The sequence below is a fragment of the Pseudochaenichthys georgianus genome, chromosome 23 (genome assembly GCF_902827115.2).
Source record: "Pseudochaenichthys georgianus chromosome 23, fPseGeo1.2, whole genome shotgun sequence".
Classification (NCBI taxonomy): Eukaryota; Metazoa; Chordata; class Actinopteri; order Perciformes; family Channichthyidae; genus Pseudochaenichthys; species Pseudochaenichthys georgianus.
Window position 1 is genome coordinate 9,243,907 of NC_047525.1, and position 14,962 is coordinate 9,258,868.

The 14,962-nt window shown below is 43.6% G+C and overlaps 1 protein-coding gene across 1 annotated transcript in view; it reads left to right on the forward strand.

Moving 5' to 3' along the window:
* snd1 (staphylococcal nuclease and tudor domain containing 1) overlaps window positions 1-14,962 on the forward strand; it is a 218,060-nt gene that overhangs the window by 186,659 nt on the left and 16,439 nt on the right. Inside the window, exons 19-21 of the mRNA XM_034112292.2 lie at window positions 7,324-7,447; window positions 9,156-9,225; window positions 11,388-11,501. Of these exons, the coding sequence (XP_033968183.1) occupies window positions 7,324-7,447; window positions 9,156-9,225; window positions 11,388-11,501 (308 nt within the window). The remainder of the gene's footprint in view (window positions 1-7,323; window positions 7,448-9,155; window positions 9,226-11,387; window positions 11,502-14,962) is intronic.

Genomic DNA, 14,962 nt, shown 5'->3' on the forward strand with positions numbered 1-14,962 from the left:
CTTTTTGCCAATTCACACAGTCTCCACTCACACAGCATCTTTGGTAATATGGCCTCTCTACAGTGATCTCCCAGTAATAGCATCTTTCTCTTCAAATCCTACTCTATATTAAATGAAGGCGAGTTGCCACAGTAACCATGGTGTTCACGGTGTTGATTTCAATAAGAGGACATGAGAATTACTGTAGCATTTCATATTGATCAGGGTGAGTGGCCCGCTAATTGGATGTCATGTCAAAGCAGCCAAGTGATGATTACTTTATACAACAGAGCTTGACAAAAAAACAACGGTGCACATTTAGAAACTGATGTCCCGGCGCCGCCTGCAGTGTTTGCTTTACATTTCCATTCTCTCTGAAACATCTTCCCGCGGCAACTCAGTCAGGGGTTGAGATAATTAGCTCCTACAACCGAGCGTTATGCAATGGCTTTTTTTCACAAAAGCATCTGAGAAAGTAATTTTTCTCTTAATCAAGGGAGTTCTTTGTTGAACAATGTAATTAAAACAATGAAGTGAAGGAACTAATTGCGAAGTAAAAAAACGAGCTCGTGAATGTCAGGCAACAGACAAAAGAAATGCAACAACGTGCTAAATGTGACAGTTGTATAAACGATTATATTGAATAGTTGAATGGCCCCATTACATTAGGGGAGAATGGCTGTAATTTAGTGTTCTGTCGATGTACATGCAGTCATCTTAAAGCATAAGCTGCTTGTCTTTAACACCATTAGGTTTAATTTTTTAATTCAGCCTTATTAAAATGTACTGCCTTCTTAGTATTGAGAATGTGTTGTGGGTCCTTTACAGTCCCCGCATCGGTCCTTCTGTCTTTTATGTCTCTTGTTTTATACATGGCCTTCTTGCGGTGGCATTCAGGGAACAGAGTAACAACGCAGGTGAATGAAAGTTGCCGTACTTGTAGCAGTCGAGGCTGCTGCTTTTCAATTTCCCTGCTCCTTGCCTTTGCAGCCGATGCAATATTTAGAGGTCACACTCTGCCCGGATGATCCCCCCCTCCCAAGGCATTCATAATTAAATCGGATTCGCAACTTAGCTTCTCAAAGGTCAGCTCACCTGTCGGTTTGAGGCGGGGTGCTTTGGATTTTCTTGGATGTTCATCCTTATTCTTCCCTATCTCAGCGCGCATGATTTGCACTAATGCCAACTTCTGGGTCTATTACCGAAAGCTGAATGACACTTTTCCCAGCGGAGAGCCACTTAGAGGTCTACGGGGTGCTCTTCAAATTTGGCAAGTCCACACTCCCCATTCCTCTTCCCCAAATGGTGCGCAGGGCCATCTTGTGAATATATGTGGACTCCTCACAATCAAAACAGGGCATTAGGCGCAGTCAATGAGGCTCGACAGGTGGCAGAGAGGAGCAGGAGAGACTGATGCAGAAAGAGAGCTGCAGATGCCGTCTCTGTTTAGATTTTCAGCGATGGTTTTACAATTACAGAAACAGTAATTTGCTGTAAAAGGCTCCCGACTGCCGGGAAGGGTAGAATGGAGCAGGGTAATTGGCGGTGGTGGGGGGGGTATCACGTGAGATATAATCCATATCACTCTCCAGTGGGAGTGCAGCAGCATTAGTCAAGCAGGGGGATCATTTGTTTTTTATAGTGTCCTCCCTCAATGCTCGGCAGATGCTGACACCACTTCCAACATCACTCAGGAAGGGGAGTGAATGGCCTTTCCTCATGTCTCGGCTCCCTCCTTGTCACACTGCGTCCTCAGAAAGTGTACACATATCCCCGGGTGAGCGCCGGCTCATTGTTGACCATCCACACAGGGCTTTAGACCCATAACAGCTGTGCGTGTTTGCTTGCCCACACAAGTGCAGGCCTCCCGAGCCGCTACGCACTGCACAGAGCCCGTGTTTTGTTGTGTGTCAGTGCGGCCTTTTACCTTTTTGAAGTGTTGCTTGCATGTCCTGACACGCTGCCATTCCTCTACCCCAGAGGATACAGCCCGTCCAAACCTCATGCATATTTAACACTCCAAACAGGAGACTGAGTGCAAGCACAATGCTCTGTGATGGTGGAGCACCATCCGTGTGTCCACTCTGTCTTCATACCAGTCAGCAAGCAAGGCTCTGCGATGCTTTGAAGAGGAGAATTGATGCCAACACATATTTGTGTGTCTGCTTCACTTTGAGTCTTCCCTGTGAATGTGCCTCTTCTCTTTGCAAATCATCATTAATAATTGCCAGGTTAAGGTGTCCGGATCCTCTCAAGACGATTGTTTCCCCGACATGTGTCCTTTTCATGGAGGCGCTCCACTTCGATTTGGTAATTCCTCCATTCTTCGAAGCCAGGAAATGAGAATGCTTTCATAGCAACCATCGCTCTCTTGGCCCCTGCCTTTGTCATTGTGTGATTATTTACCCTTCTGTGGTTTAATGGCTTTGTTAAACAGCTTAATAGAATCCAGTACGGCTTGGGATGTGTAGCGAAATGATTCACAGTTTTCATTGGATCTTTGTTACCCCCCTTATTTCTGCTCAGACACCGTGCGCCACAATATACTCAAATACCATCATGGCCAACCTGTACAACTGTTGTAAGTGTCTCTTAACCTCTCTCTCCATTGTCTCCTCGTTTCTGAGCCTAATCGCTCCCTCACTCTGCACTGGGCATTCTCAATGTAATTATATATGATTTACAAACAGCTGCAGCCATAATGGTGTTTAAACAAATGACAGAACCAGGGAGGAAAAACAACAGCGGCATAAAGAGATGAAGACAGAGAGAAGTTGGCCCGCATCAGACGCAGTCAGTGGTGTGGCTGTTTTTTGGCTCTCCCTTCGACACAGAATGAGCATTCACCGCTCGACATGCTGCCGGCAGATATTGAGTTGTCCGTATGCCAACGTTAAAAAGGAGTCTTCCTCTGTAATGCAGAGTGTCCTCGCTGCACTTCCTTCCTAATGTGATTGCTAGTATTCATTCTGAATTTCACAAGGATGCATAAGAGCCTGCTCAATTGACCCCGAGGGCCTAGATTTTCTCTCTGTGATGAAAAGCTCATTGCAGACTTTTGACATGATTGCAGTCATACTGATTAACATGTGATTGCCTGCTTTTCCTGAATGTGATGTCATACATTCTCCAACCACGGCTCTGCAGGAAAAACACTCCTTAAACCTGCACACATGGAAGTGTCCGGGATGCATTCATAACCCCAAAGTCGGTACACCTTTTATCCAAGAGACTCACAGCAAATTGAATGTGTAAATCCCAACAGAGACTAATGATAATGCATGAGGCGCACTGCATACTCAATCAAACACTTCCTGCAAACGTGGACATGTACATTAAAAATTGCTCGGCAGCGCACGGGGAAGAAAGGTGTATGATTTAAAAGTTTACTGCGCCTAGGACACTGCCTGAGACGAGGAAGTGCTAAAGGGACAGTGTGGTGCGATGACTATATTTAGCTCCTCAAATTAATGATCCTTCAGAGTCCCGCACTATAAGCATCAGGAGTTGATGGCTTGATTTGTCAACTTAATCAGCCAAATGTAAAAAAGAAACTGCGCAGAATGACATCAGGAGACATATTTTCAGTCAGAGGATGGATTTATTGTTAAAGTGTGACTGAACTTGACTTGGAAGCAATTGGAGTGAACGTATGCGTCACAGCAGATCGTAAATCATCTTGTTAAACTTGGTGATCCATAACACTGTCAGTGCCCTTTGACTTCATAACCCCAATATATATATAGAAAGAGATCGTCCCATGGGTATATCCAGCCCACAAAGTAAACCTATCAAACATTCCAACTTGTTTGATCAGTCGGCAGTAAGACATGGGAAAGAAGGAACAAAACACTATTTTGATGCTGCAATAAACCCAGTTAAAATGAAGGTATTCGACTTAATAAAAAACATCAGTACCAAAGATATGTAAACATATTCATTAAAGATGTTACATCAGAACATGTCAGTGTTCCCTTGCAGTAGGACATGTAACACATTTGAGGTGCTTGGGAACATACCGTACTAAAAACCTGTATATCTTTCAGTCAAAATGAAAAATGAATTGGCCTGAGTCGTAGTCTAGACTCTAGAGGTAGACATCCATCAGATTGTCATCAAATGGTTCAAAGCGAGACATCTGAGCGTCAGCAAACGTCACTTACTGTTCCAGCACTTTGCCATGGTGCTCGTAGGAGTAAGAAGCATGACTGCATTGTAAGTTGAATTCAAAGCTCGAGTATTTGAGCAGACCATCTGATCCTGCTGCGAGGAATTGGCTCTCAAACTTCTGAAAAGCAGAGCTTCGTATCAGATCTTCCCCAGTAATCAGGTCACTGTTCACGCTTAAATTCCTCCATTAATACGCATCACATATTATAGCCAAACGTCCATACTGTAGTTCCACTCTGCTGCTGTACCATTTACATTAAGAGGCTCCATCCATTAAGGCTTCGTTTGAGTGCATATATTTAGCAGGTAGAACGCTCTTACAGCTCATGTGTCATGTATTCGGTCCTCTCCGGCCTGAAGTGGAACATGGCCCAGGAACAGAAATAAATAAATAAGTCGGTGTGTAAATATACACACATAAATCCACGCCAGTGCACTCTGAGATGGAAGGAAGGCACACACTAACTTTTTTTAATTAGATTAATAAATCAAGGAGGTGGCTGGATGTGTCGGCTGTAGCCCAGTGCCACTCCAGCAAGGCTGCAGTAACAAGCCGCTGTGGCTAATACTGACGTAACAACACCACCTCTGTGTGTTTGGGATGGTGTGTATGAGGCAAGATGCTTTGGGAAGCAATTCATCTGATGTGTTTTCCAAAAACTGCTTTCTCTCCAAAATGCTGAGGATGTGTGTGTTTTGTTATGTGTGTGTATTTGTTCCTATTCCCCTCACTGCATTCATCAGCAGTTGGTGTAGCAGTGGGTGGCCAATAAGGTGTTTGGACACCCCACCCCTCCTCTGCCCTGACCCCTTTCACAATCAAACCGAGCTCCCAGCTTTTCCTTCACACTCCAAATCCCTTCGTACCCCTCGCTGGTGTTTCTCCTTTATGTTTGACATGCTAATGAAGGTTTCCTGTCTGCTGGTTGGCAGCTGCTCCGCGGCCTCAGCTCACATAAACGGCATCATTATTTATGTTTTCTCTTTTTTTCCAATAGCAGAAATAATTGTAGGTGTTGATGATAACTCACCTCAGCAGTAAAGCAGTAAATAATGGTGTGTATTAAGATGTGCATGCTACACTGCCTGCCTCCAAGCTGTGTGTTTGGTGGTACAGTAATATGCATAGTAAGCAGAACATGCACATTTTACACACACTGACTGCTTTTATGTAAAGAAAGCAGGTTAGTGGGAAAAAAGACAGGAGAATGAGTTTCCACGAGCAGCATTAACTTGGTTACTTTAAACCCAGGTTTACGTACAGATGGTCTTCGATTTGTTTTCCGTCTTGTTTTTATCCAATGCTGGCATATTTCGAGTGTATTAGTGATACATGAAGCTGCAGCTTGAAATGTTGTTGTTTTTTGTTCATAGCATTTGGACTGATGGCACAGTGAGAGGACAGACTGTGTGAGAGCACAGTGTTTCCCTGCTTTTTTTAAATTTAACAAATCTGCTGTTCAGCGGAGAAACCCGACATATTCATCTTAGTGGCATTTTTATATTGGGGTCATCTTTTATATGTAGCTGACATGTATCAAATACAATGGGAGAGCACCAAGAAGTGTATTCATGTCTTACATTCCTGACTTAATATGCAAATCTTCTCATTCACAGTCACACATAAATATATATGTTTCAATAGAAAGTGGTCAATTTCTTCAATTTTTGGAGTAAAGATCCCTCTCGTTACTCGTTAAAGAGTTACAAACTTTAATGTGATTTTACATCACAAAAGAAATAAAATAATATATTTCATATTTAACAACCCTGTAGGAACCAGTGCTGTGTACGTGGCCAATAAACTGGGTTTCCTTTCAGGTTGACTGTAAGTTGTTATAGGTATGTCTGATAAGATTTATTTGAGCCTCTATACTGTACCCTCCCAACGTATAATTGAGTGTGGGCAGACATGCTCTATCACTGACGACACTGGCTTCCCAGACAACCTCCTCCAGGTGGTAGATCAGTGAAAATGGCCTCTAAAAATACAACATAACATTTCATGTGGAGCACTTTGCTAAACTAGCTGCAGTAATTTCTTCCGCACATTTCATACACTCACCCCCCAATACACACAGCGACTTTAAATATCTGTTCATAAACATACTGTGCCATACACAAACAAGTATACCATACATATGACACAAACGGTGGGAAGTAACATACTTAGTGGCGCCACAATCATCACTGATGGGTACAAATCGAGCTGTCACATACCGCAGTCATTGACTCCATGGAGCACTCACTCTCTATCTGATTTCTCCAACCTCCACCATATCGACAGCCACAATCTCACCTTGAAGCCACCATAATGTGTCTGCCGTGCATGATATAATGGCTTGATAGGCCATACAGCCCCATTTTATGCAGGATCCTGTTAGTCAAAGCTGTGTGTCTCCAGCAGGGTCAAACCAGCATTAGCTGCATGGTGCTAAATGGCTTACAGCATGTCTGTTTGGTCTCAGTCTGTAAAGGTCAGCTTGGGTTTGAAGTTGATTGTGACAAACAATTAGAGCTGAAGTATATCATCCTTAAATGTCATCGTCTTTTCTTCTCATCCCGCATTTTATGTTTGTGTGCCTGAAGAGCTTTGTGTAATTGTGTTCTTGTTTATATGAAAGTTAATTTACCCAAAGCAGTGATGTTGTTCAACTGAAAGCAGGTGTTTTATTATAAACCATGCTGGAGCTGGCAATAAAGTCATTATCTCAACACAATTCTGAACAATGCCACTGTAACAAGAAGCACTCCCAGTAATTGCAGCGCTGCTACTCATTTTTAGCCATGGACGTGTACTTTAATTTGATTCCACTACTAATGTGTGCTTCCTCTATATTTAATAAGTTAGCTAAGTCTTTATTATTGTCTGGCCATTTTGTTTTTACTTGCTATGCCACAATTGCTGTATCTCTGTTAATTTCCCTGCTGTGGGAATAATAAAGGAATTCTGAATCTGACCCCTCTGTTGCTTACAAAACAACATTTAAGACTAATTCCACACAAACACAGCTTAAAATATGTAACTTCTTCTCTAAGGGCGTATACTGCTAATAGAGGTAACACTGTAAACGTTTCAAAGTCAAATGAAAACAGCCAATAGTGATGTAATGAAATGCATCTTAAAGAAATAAACAAAAGCTGTTGGTCTAAGTGTGTCTGTGTGTTTCTCAGGGAGCCAGTTGGAGAGTCTGATGGAGACCATGAGAGCAGAGATTGCCGCCCAGCCGCCCGTGGAGGGGTCCTACGCCCCGCGCCGGGGGGATTACTGCATAGCCAAGTTTGCTGATGACGAGTGGTAAGCAAGCATTTCATTATGCGTGATCGTATTTAAGAGCTTAGTAAGACTTCAACCCTTCAGCAAGAGTCTCTTTCCTGAATCCTGAACATATCAAGCAGCTGCTCTCATGGCAACCAGTGCTGGGCTAGTTACTCAAAAATAAGCAATGGCTTATAAGTAAGTTATTTTTGCAAGCCAGTAATTGATGTTGAACAGAAACTAAGTCCACAAGTGAGACACGTTATAGTTTGATTAGCTAGATTTCCTTGAGACATATATATACATATAATCGTGTTTCTCCTCTCAAGAACACCCGACGTTTCATTTTACCGTGTCTCTTTCGCAGCCTGTGATGCGTTTGCTGCAGACAGCTACAGGTGGTAATTAGCTCCCTGCCTCTGCTTTGGCCTTTCAGCAGTGGCTTGACAGTTACACACACACGCGCAGCACACAGCACACACCTCCACATCATCCTCATCTCCTCACCGGATGTTGGAAGTGTACAGATGGTCATGGGGACAGATACAAGTCACAGTGGTCGAGGGAGGGAGAGAGAGAGTCTGTGTCAAAAAGGTGACTGTGAAAAAAAGATCACAGAACTGATTAAAACCCGAATGTTCCCTCCACACAGGTGCTCTCCTGTCCCTCTACAGTCTTCCCTCTTATCTTCCGTGTCATATTTAACGGGGGGGAAATATATATTATGTTACACCCATGTCCAAGCCTCCGGTGCATGTGGACGTATATTAACCTTCGGGTTCTTCAGTACGTTTTGTATAAAAATAATTGTATTCCTGTTACCGTAATCCTGCACCCAGAAGTAAACATCCAATTTTGTAGAGCAAGCTCATTATGTTCATATTCACATTGTTCTCAGTTCATAGCTTTGTATTCTGTGATGTGGAATGTGGGCTTGTTTCATTAGGGGCCTAATTGGAAACTCGTCGCCTTTTAAATCTCCTTAGAGCACCAGAGTCGGAGTAAATAGAAAAGGAAAACCTCTGTTCATCAGTCACTATAACTGTCTCTGTCTCTTCCTCTCTGTGCGGTTCTTTATTACTCTTGTACATTTCTGATTAGCTTTAATTTGTTCTCTCGTCTTTTACATTTTGCCCATGTGGCCGTAATTATTTGCCATTGTTGCTTCACGGCCATTTTGTCGTCCCCTCTCGGCCATGTCAAGTAATGGTCAGATAAAGAAACGCTTCATGAACTATAGGAACACATGCCTTTCTGTAGCTCGTATATGAATTCATGAGTATGGTTTATCCCTCACACGGAGACTTTCTTTTATTTGTCACTGATCTGGAAATCCCTGCCGAATGTGCTGGAAGAATCCAACCTTACCAAGTGAACATGTTGGGCTTCTGTGGTTATCACTAATGCACGGAAGTTATTTGCTCCAAGGCAACATGGGTCTAAATGTCTGTCCTTTATTGCAAAGAGGCCTCTTTTCCCAGCCCTGCCCCGTGCTGATAGATCCCCTCTGTCCCCCCTCACTCCCCCGGCCGAATCTTCCTCTCCCGCTCCTCTGACCCGATCACAACAGACAGGTCCTGCAACACCTTCTCCCCAGGGAAATAAGCACGGAATCATTTACTCATCTCCTTTTCCTCTTGTGCCCTCTGTCTTCATTTCCCTTTCCCTCTGTTCTCTCTCTCTCTCTCTCCCCCCCCCCTTTCTGTCTGCCTCTCTCTCTCTCTCAATTATTCTATTTCTGCTGCAGGTACAGAGCCAGAGTGGAGAAAGTTGAGTCACCGGCAAAGGTTCATGTCTTCTACATTGACTACGGCAACGTGAGTAACCGTGACCACAAAGTGAACTGCTGTGCTAAAAGTGTTGCCTGTTGGATACTCATCATTAAAGCATAGTGCTGTTGTTTGTGACACACACAATGTTTAGAAACGGCCAAACCCACAGCCAGAGGCGCTCTCGTATCCAAAGAGGGATTTATTCTCTAGTTCTTTCATCTATTCAAACACCAGTGGTTTGCTTAACAGCCTCTATATATCCTCTCAGCTGGAGTTTTTAGGACAAACATGATGCAGACTTGTTTGTGTATTCCCTTCATTGGTTATGACTGAAGCAAAGAGCGCTTCCTTTTTATTCCTTCTTTTCATAACAATGACAGAAGCAGAAATCCCCCACTCTCTAGTCATTTTATTCATTTTCTGCGATGGCGAAGGCATTGCAACCTCGTGAGTGCGTCTTCGTGTGCGTTTCTGCCGACGTGCGTACACATGCTTGCATCACCAAGTGGCTCACGCAGCCAACCCCCGGCCTGCGAAGAGATGTCCCATGGGGCAGTGGAGCGGCACAATGTGTGACTGACCTTAGAGCGGGGGACAGCTCGAGGTTTGGCTGGCAGACGCGATGTGTCCTGGCATGTTGCTGAAAGTGTGATTCTCCGAGGCCGACCTGGCGCACCAAAAACACCGCTGATATCCATCTCCTTCGCCGTGGTTTTACATCATTGAAGGTTGAGTCACTCCAGCCTGGATGTCATGCCTCTGTGTCACGAGCTATTAGTTGGTGATATTGCCACCCATCTATAGGTCATTCCCTGAATTATGACGTGATCATTATCAAACGGCACTTCTGCCTTTTATTTTTAAGGCCAGCATTTACAGTGCTGTCAAACTCAAATATGGCCTTGATAAATCTTATTCCATGATAAACATCCATCCATCCATCCATCTGTCTAGACTGTACAGTCCAATGAACACATTAACCTAATATATGGGGGGGTCATTAAATTAACTCTCCATTCTAATGGCTCCATGTGTCTGACTTTCCACCCGCATGTTCTCCCTTCAGGAAGCGTGCGGTGGTGCTCACATCTGACAGGATGTTTGAGCTTTGTTATGCTTCATATCAGGGAAATGTTGTAATTGTTTTGTATATATAGCAATGTACAAACTGGAGTGCTGACCTTGCATTTAGCAGTAAAGATGAAAATGTTGGTAGGCGTGTCAGCATGAATACAGAGACAAGAGCTCATGTTGATTACTGTACTGTACATCCAGTCTTTATTTTAAAAAGGATTGTTAAAGGCGTGGAAAGATAATGATTTCATCAAATGTGATTCCTGTTATCATTGCATAATTAAACCCGGGTTATTGTCTCTCAGGAACACTTTTTACAAAGTGTATTTGTTAGTTTGTAGTTATTGAATGAATATCAAGCATCATTGTATTCAAATGCACACGTGCAAGTAGTAGCTCTCTTTTTATGTTTTACTGCTTTAAGTGTGTTTTAAGATCTGTCTGCCAACTTGACATCCATTGTGGTCTTTACTCTTAGCTTGTAGCTGATCTACAGAGCAGATGGAGCTTAGTGAAGGGGCTTCATAATGCTGCAGAAACAGCTGTGAAATAATTGTTAAGGTCACATACACGCATGAAGCCCTTAAGCTACAAGATGGCATCTGTCCTTCTATCACAGCTGTAAACCATCATTGTTAAAGTGACATAAAGATGTCAGAATTGATTCAGAACCGAGGTAAAATAGAAACCTGACAGAGTGCGCGATGGATTTACAGCCCGAGTGTGTGCTGTGTTTGATTTGAAGATGCCCTTCACTTGCAGAGGCATTTGATTTGTGAGGTGCACTCCGTAATGGAAAGAAATCAGAATGTGCATTTTCATCCCAAACTATTTGTTTTTCTTATTTGTATCCAGACTGAACAGACCTTGACATCTCTGTTGGCTTGCTTTGCTGCAGTCGTAGCAGGAGAGATGGATGTCTGTCATGTTCGCTTAGACAAAGACATCATCACAGACATACACTCCAACTGTTGGAGCTTTACTTTACTATCTCAAAACCTCAGACATAAACCAAGAGTCAATCCGTTTTACCTTTTTAAAACAAGAATTAAATGCTGCTGTGTGTCAACGTATCATAGCACAGATAAACACCCCGAATGTCTTTACTTAGTGTGTTCCGTTTCCCCCCTCAGAGAGAAGTTGTGTCATCCACTCGTCTGGCTGCCATCCCCCCCGCCTTCAGCACCCGGACCCTGCCCGCACAGGCCACCGAGCACGCCCTCGCCTACATCCAGGTCCCGTTGGACGTAAGTCAAGTGCCGAGTAGAGATATGTGTCCCGGCTGAAGGCCTCAGAATTAACTTGTTGAGATATCAACGTCTTCAGTCTCATTTTCCGCTAGCATTTGAAAGTTGACTTTTCTGGCGAGACACACTATTTGTTTGAGTTTAACTTATCGCACGAGGTGATAAGTCTGTAACTGACTGACAGGGACCAGTGTTCATTCCGATGATGATGATGATGCTCATACATAATGCATGCAGTACAAGCAGTCGGAGCGAGGACCAACACTGAGCCATTTGATTTACTTATAGAATAATTGACATACAGTAGTAGCAGAGAGACATTAATGTTTCATGGACAATTTGATAAGGTACAGTATACAGTAATTCTTCAATAACCCAGCCTGCCTGCCATCCTATAGATGCATACAAACAATCTAGGTACTTCATGGGGAAGTGTTTATGCATATAAATGTCCATCTGATAGCCCAACAGCAGTTCCTATTTTTTGGCCTCCTTAATAATCTTCTTGATTACACAAGTGTGTTGACTCAACCTCCGGTGTGTGTGCGGGTCTCTGTGTGTGTGAGTGACTGTGTGTCAGGGGGTCAACTCATTGGAAGCCTCCTACAAACTGTTGATGTTTTTTTAGGGACATGCCTGATTGGCACAGTACTAAGCCCTGTCTTAAATTGGTTGTGTGTTTGTTTGTGTATGTGCGTGCGTGCATGTGTGTGTTACTTTAAAGAGTATTTGTTCTACTTAGCCTAGATAAGCATTAGGATGTTTGTTCCTAGAATTGAGTAGTTTTCACAATGTACACGCTTGCTGCTGATTTGGATTATTTATCGACACTCAGTTTCCATTTGATCATGTACATCTATCTAAAGGTAATGCAATCCAGTACAGCAGTCGTGCAATAAATCCTACCTTTATGAAGGTTATAGTGTTGCTAGTGTTTAGAGAGACGTCAATTCAACTGTACGGGTAGTTTAGAGGCTGTTGTCGTAAATATGAGCCTGTTTTATTTATTTATTTTCCCTGAGCTGTAAGAACAAACAACTTAATAAAATATGCTCATTGCATTTTTAAAGATACAAATTGTAATCATTAATGTTACGGTGCAGACTTGGCTAGGGTAAGGGTTAGGCATGTGTTGGTTGAGGTTAGGATAAGTCTCCAGGAAAGGCATGTAAGTCAATGTAATGACCCGTGTGTGTGTGTGTGTGTGTGTGTGTGTGTGTGTGTGTGTGTGTGTGTGTGTGTGTGTGTGTGTGTGTGTGTGTGTGTGTGTGTGTGTGTGTGTGTGTGTGTGTGTGTGTGTGTGTGTGTGTGTGTGTGTGTGTGTGTGTGTGTGTGTGTGTGTGTGTGTGTGTGTGTGTGTGTGTGTGTGTGTGTGTGTGTGTGTGTGTGTGTGTGTGTGTGTGTGTGTGTGTGTGTGTGGCCTGCATGCTGTCACCTGTCTCATGAGTCAGTGTCTCCTGAAGGATGAAGTGGCCCATCTGTTGGTCCAGCCTAGGGAGCAAAGGCACCACCTACACTATACAGCCCCCAGACACACACACACACACTCTGAAGCGTTCCCACGTGTCAGGGGTTGACATGCACCTTCCACCTTTCCTGCTCACTCTTTCTCTGTCACTCTTTCTCTGTCTAACCTTTTTCCTGTTGGTTCTCTTTGCTCTTGGTTTGCCTTTTGATGCGTTTGCCGTGTGTTTTATCTGAAGCGTTTTACTGTGTCACTCGCGCTGACAGCACGGTGCCCCACTTGTGCTTCGCCTTTGGCTGCTGCACACAGAGAAAGTTGTTGTCTTTGTGTCACAACCTGACACCTGATGCCCTTCACAAAATGTCTGTCTTCACAATGGCTTCTTTGAATCATCTTCCTCCAAAATCCTGCCACTAGAACAAAATGATGCTGCCGTTTTCTAGTGAAATGTCATATCTTTTAAAGAAACGGCAGGTGCCTCTGTCAATGTTTTGTTGTTTTGGAGGAAAACAACCTGAAAGGTGTGCCAGTGACTTGACAAAGCACAGAGCACACATCATCTCCATGACACATGACTGCGGCAGTTCTCTATCTGAGCCACTGCGACCACATTTTTAAAACTATTACTCAATTTTTTATTAGGGATGTGAAGTCTCAGCTGCCTGCACTCAGGACTGACTGCCACCTCTTTATTGTCCCCGGTCAGCTAATTAAAGAAAGTAGTTTATGCCAAGAGTGCACTTGTAAAAAAGATGAACAACAAAATAAATTCTTAAAAGTACCACGCTCAAAAGGTCCAGCCACACAATAGTCGGCTTTAAACAACTGGAAGTTAAAAGGTTGTTATAAGTAATGCGTCTCATTAGCTCATTAGCTAACTCATTAGCATGACTTACTCACCGCCATATTACTTTCCTCTTCCTTTTTTTGTCGTGCAAATAATCCACATATCTAGATTTTCTGGGAAAAGGAAAGATAACTAGAGAATGCAAAGTTTGAAACTACAGATCTACCTGGCCATTTCTATGTAAATAATTCAACTAATTAAAAAAAGGAAACCATACCTAACCGCACTTCCAATTACATTGAATACCAGTTGGTAAAATGCAAATATGTTGACCTGATTTAACGCATTGGAGTGCTGTAACTGGGGCTGTTCTGCACATATGGCAACAGAGGGTCACTAGAAGGCTCTCATTAATTTTGTATCAGCGCCTCATGAGCGTCAAAGGATTCTTGTTCTGTTACACTGTCTCCCCTCGTCTCCTTCTTATCTCTCACCCTGTGTCTGCTCTCTATCTCTCCCTCTATCACACACTGCCTCTCTCCCGCCCCGAGCTCCCCTGCAGCGCCTGTGACAAGTTGACCGGGGGGAGAGCGGGGACAAAAAAGGCCCTTAGTTTTGTGCCTTGAACAAGCTTCCCTGCCCACACACGCTCACACACACACACACACACACACACACACACACACACACACACACACACACAAGACACAAGACACACATATACCCAAGGGCGGCTAGCTCGAATGGGGTTGCCATGGAGACAAGACCGGGGCGAGAAAGAAGGGAAGCAAAGAGATGGATGGTGTAGGGGAGGGATGGATGATGGCCAGGGACTGATTTTTGTTTTTAAGTGTCATCCTGTCTCTGAAAATGCAGCTCCCTTGTTTTTCTCGCTTTTCCGCCCAGACTGCTGGAGGACGTGGGGTCAGAATTGCATTTCAGCTCTTCCACCTCCTTCTCCACCATGTTTTCTATCAAACGCTGGCCTTTCACTTTCTAAAAGGTTAGGAAGAAGAGAGAGCAAGGTAACTAACTGAAGAAAGGAGGAGGGTGAGAGTCAGACCATTATACAGTTCAGCCAAACTCAAATCTCTCGAGATAGTTGATTGGATAATTGCCGTGCTACGTGACTGACTTTGTGAGCGATCGTGTAATTGTAATCGATCTGAGAATGATGTTCGCCAATGTGTTCTTCCCGACAACGCAACT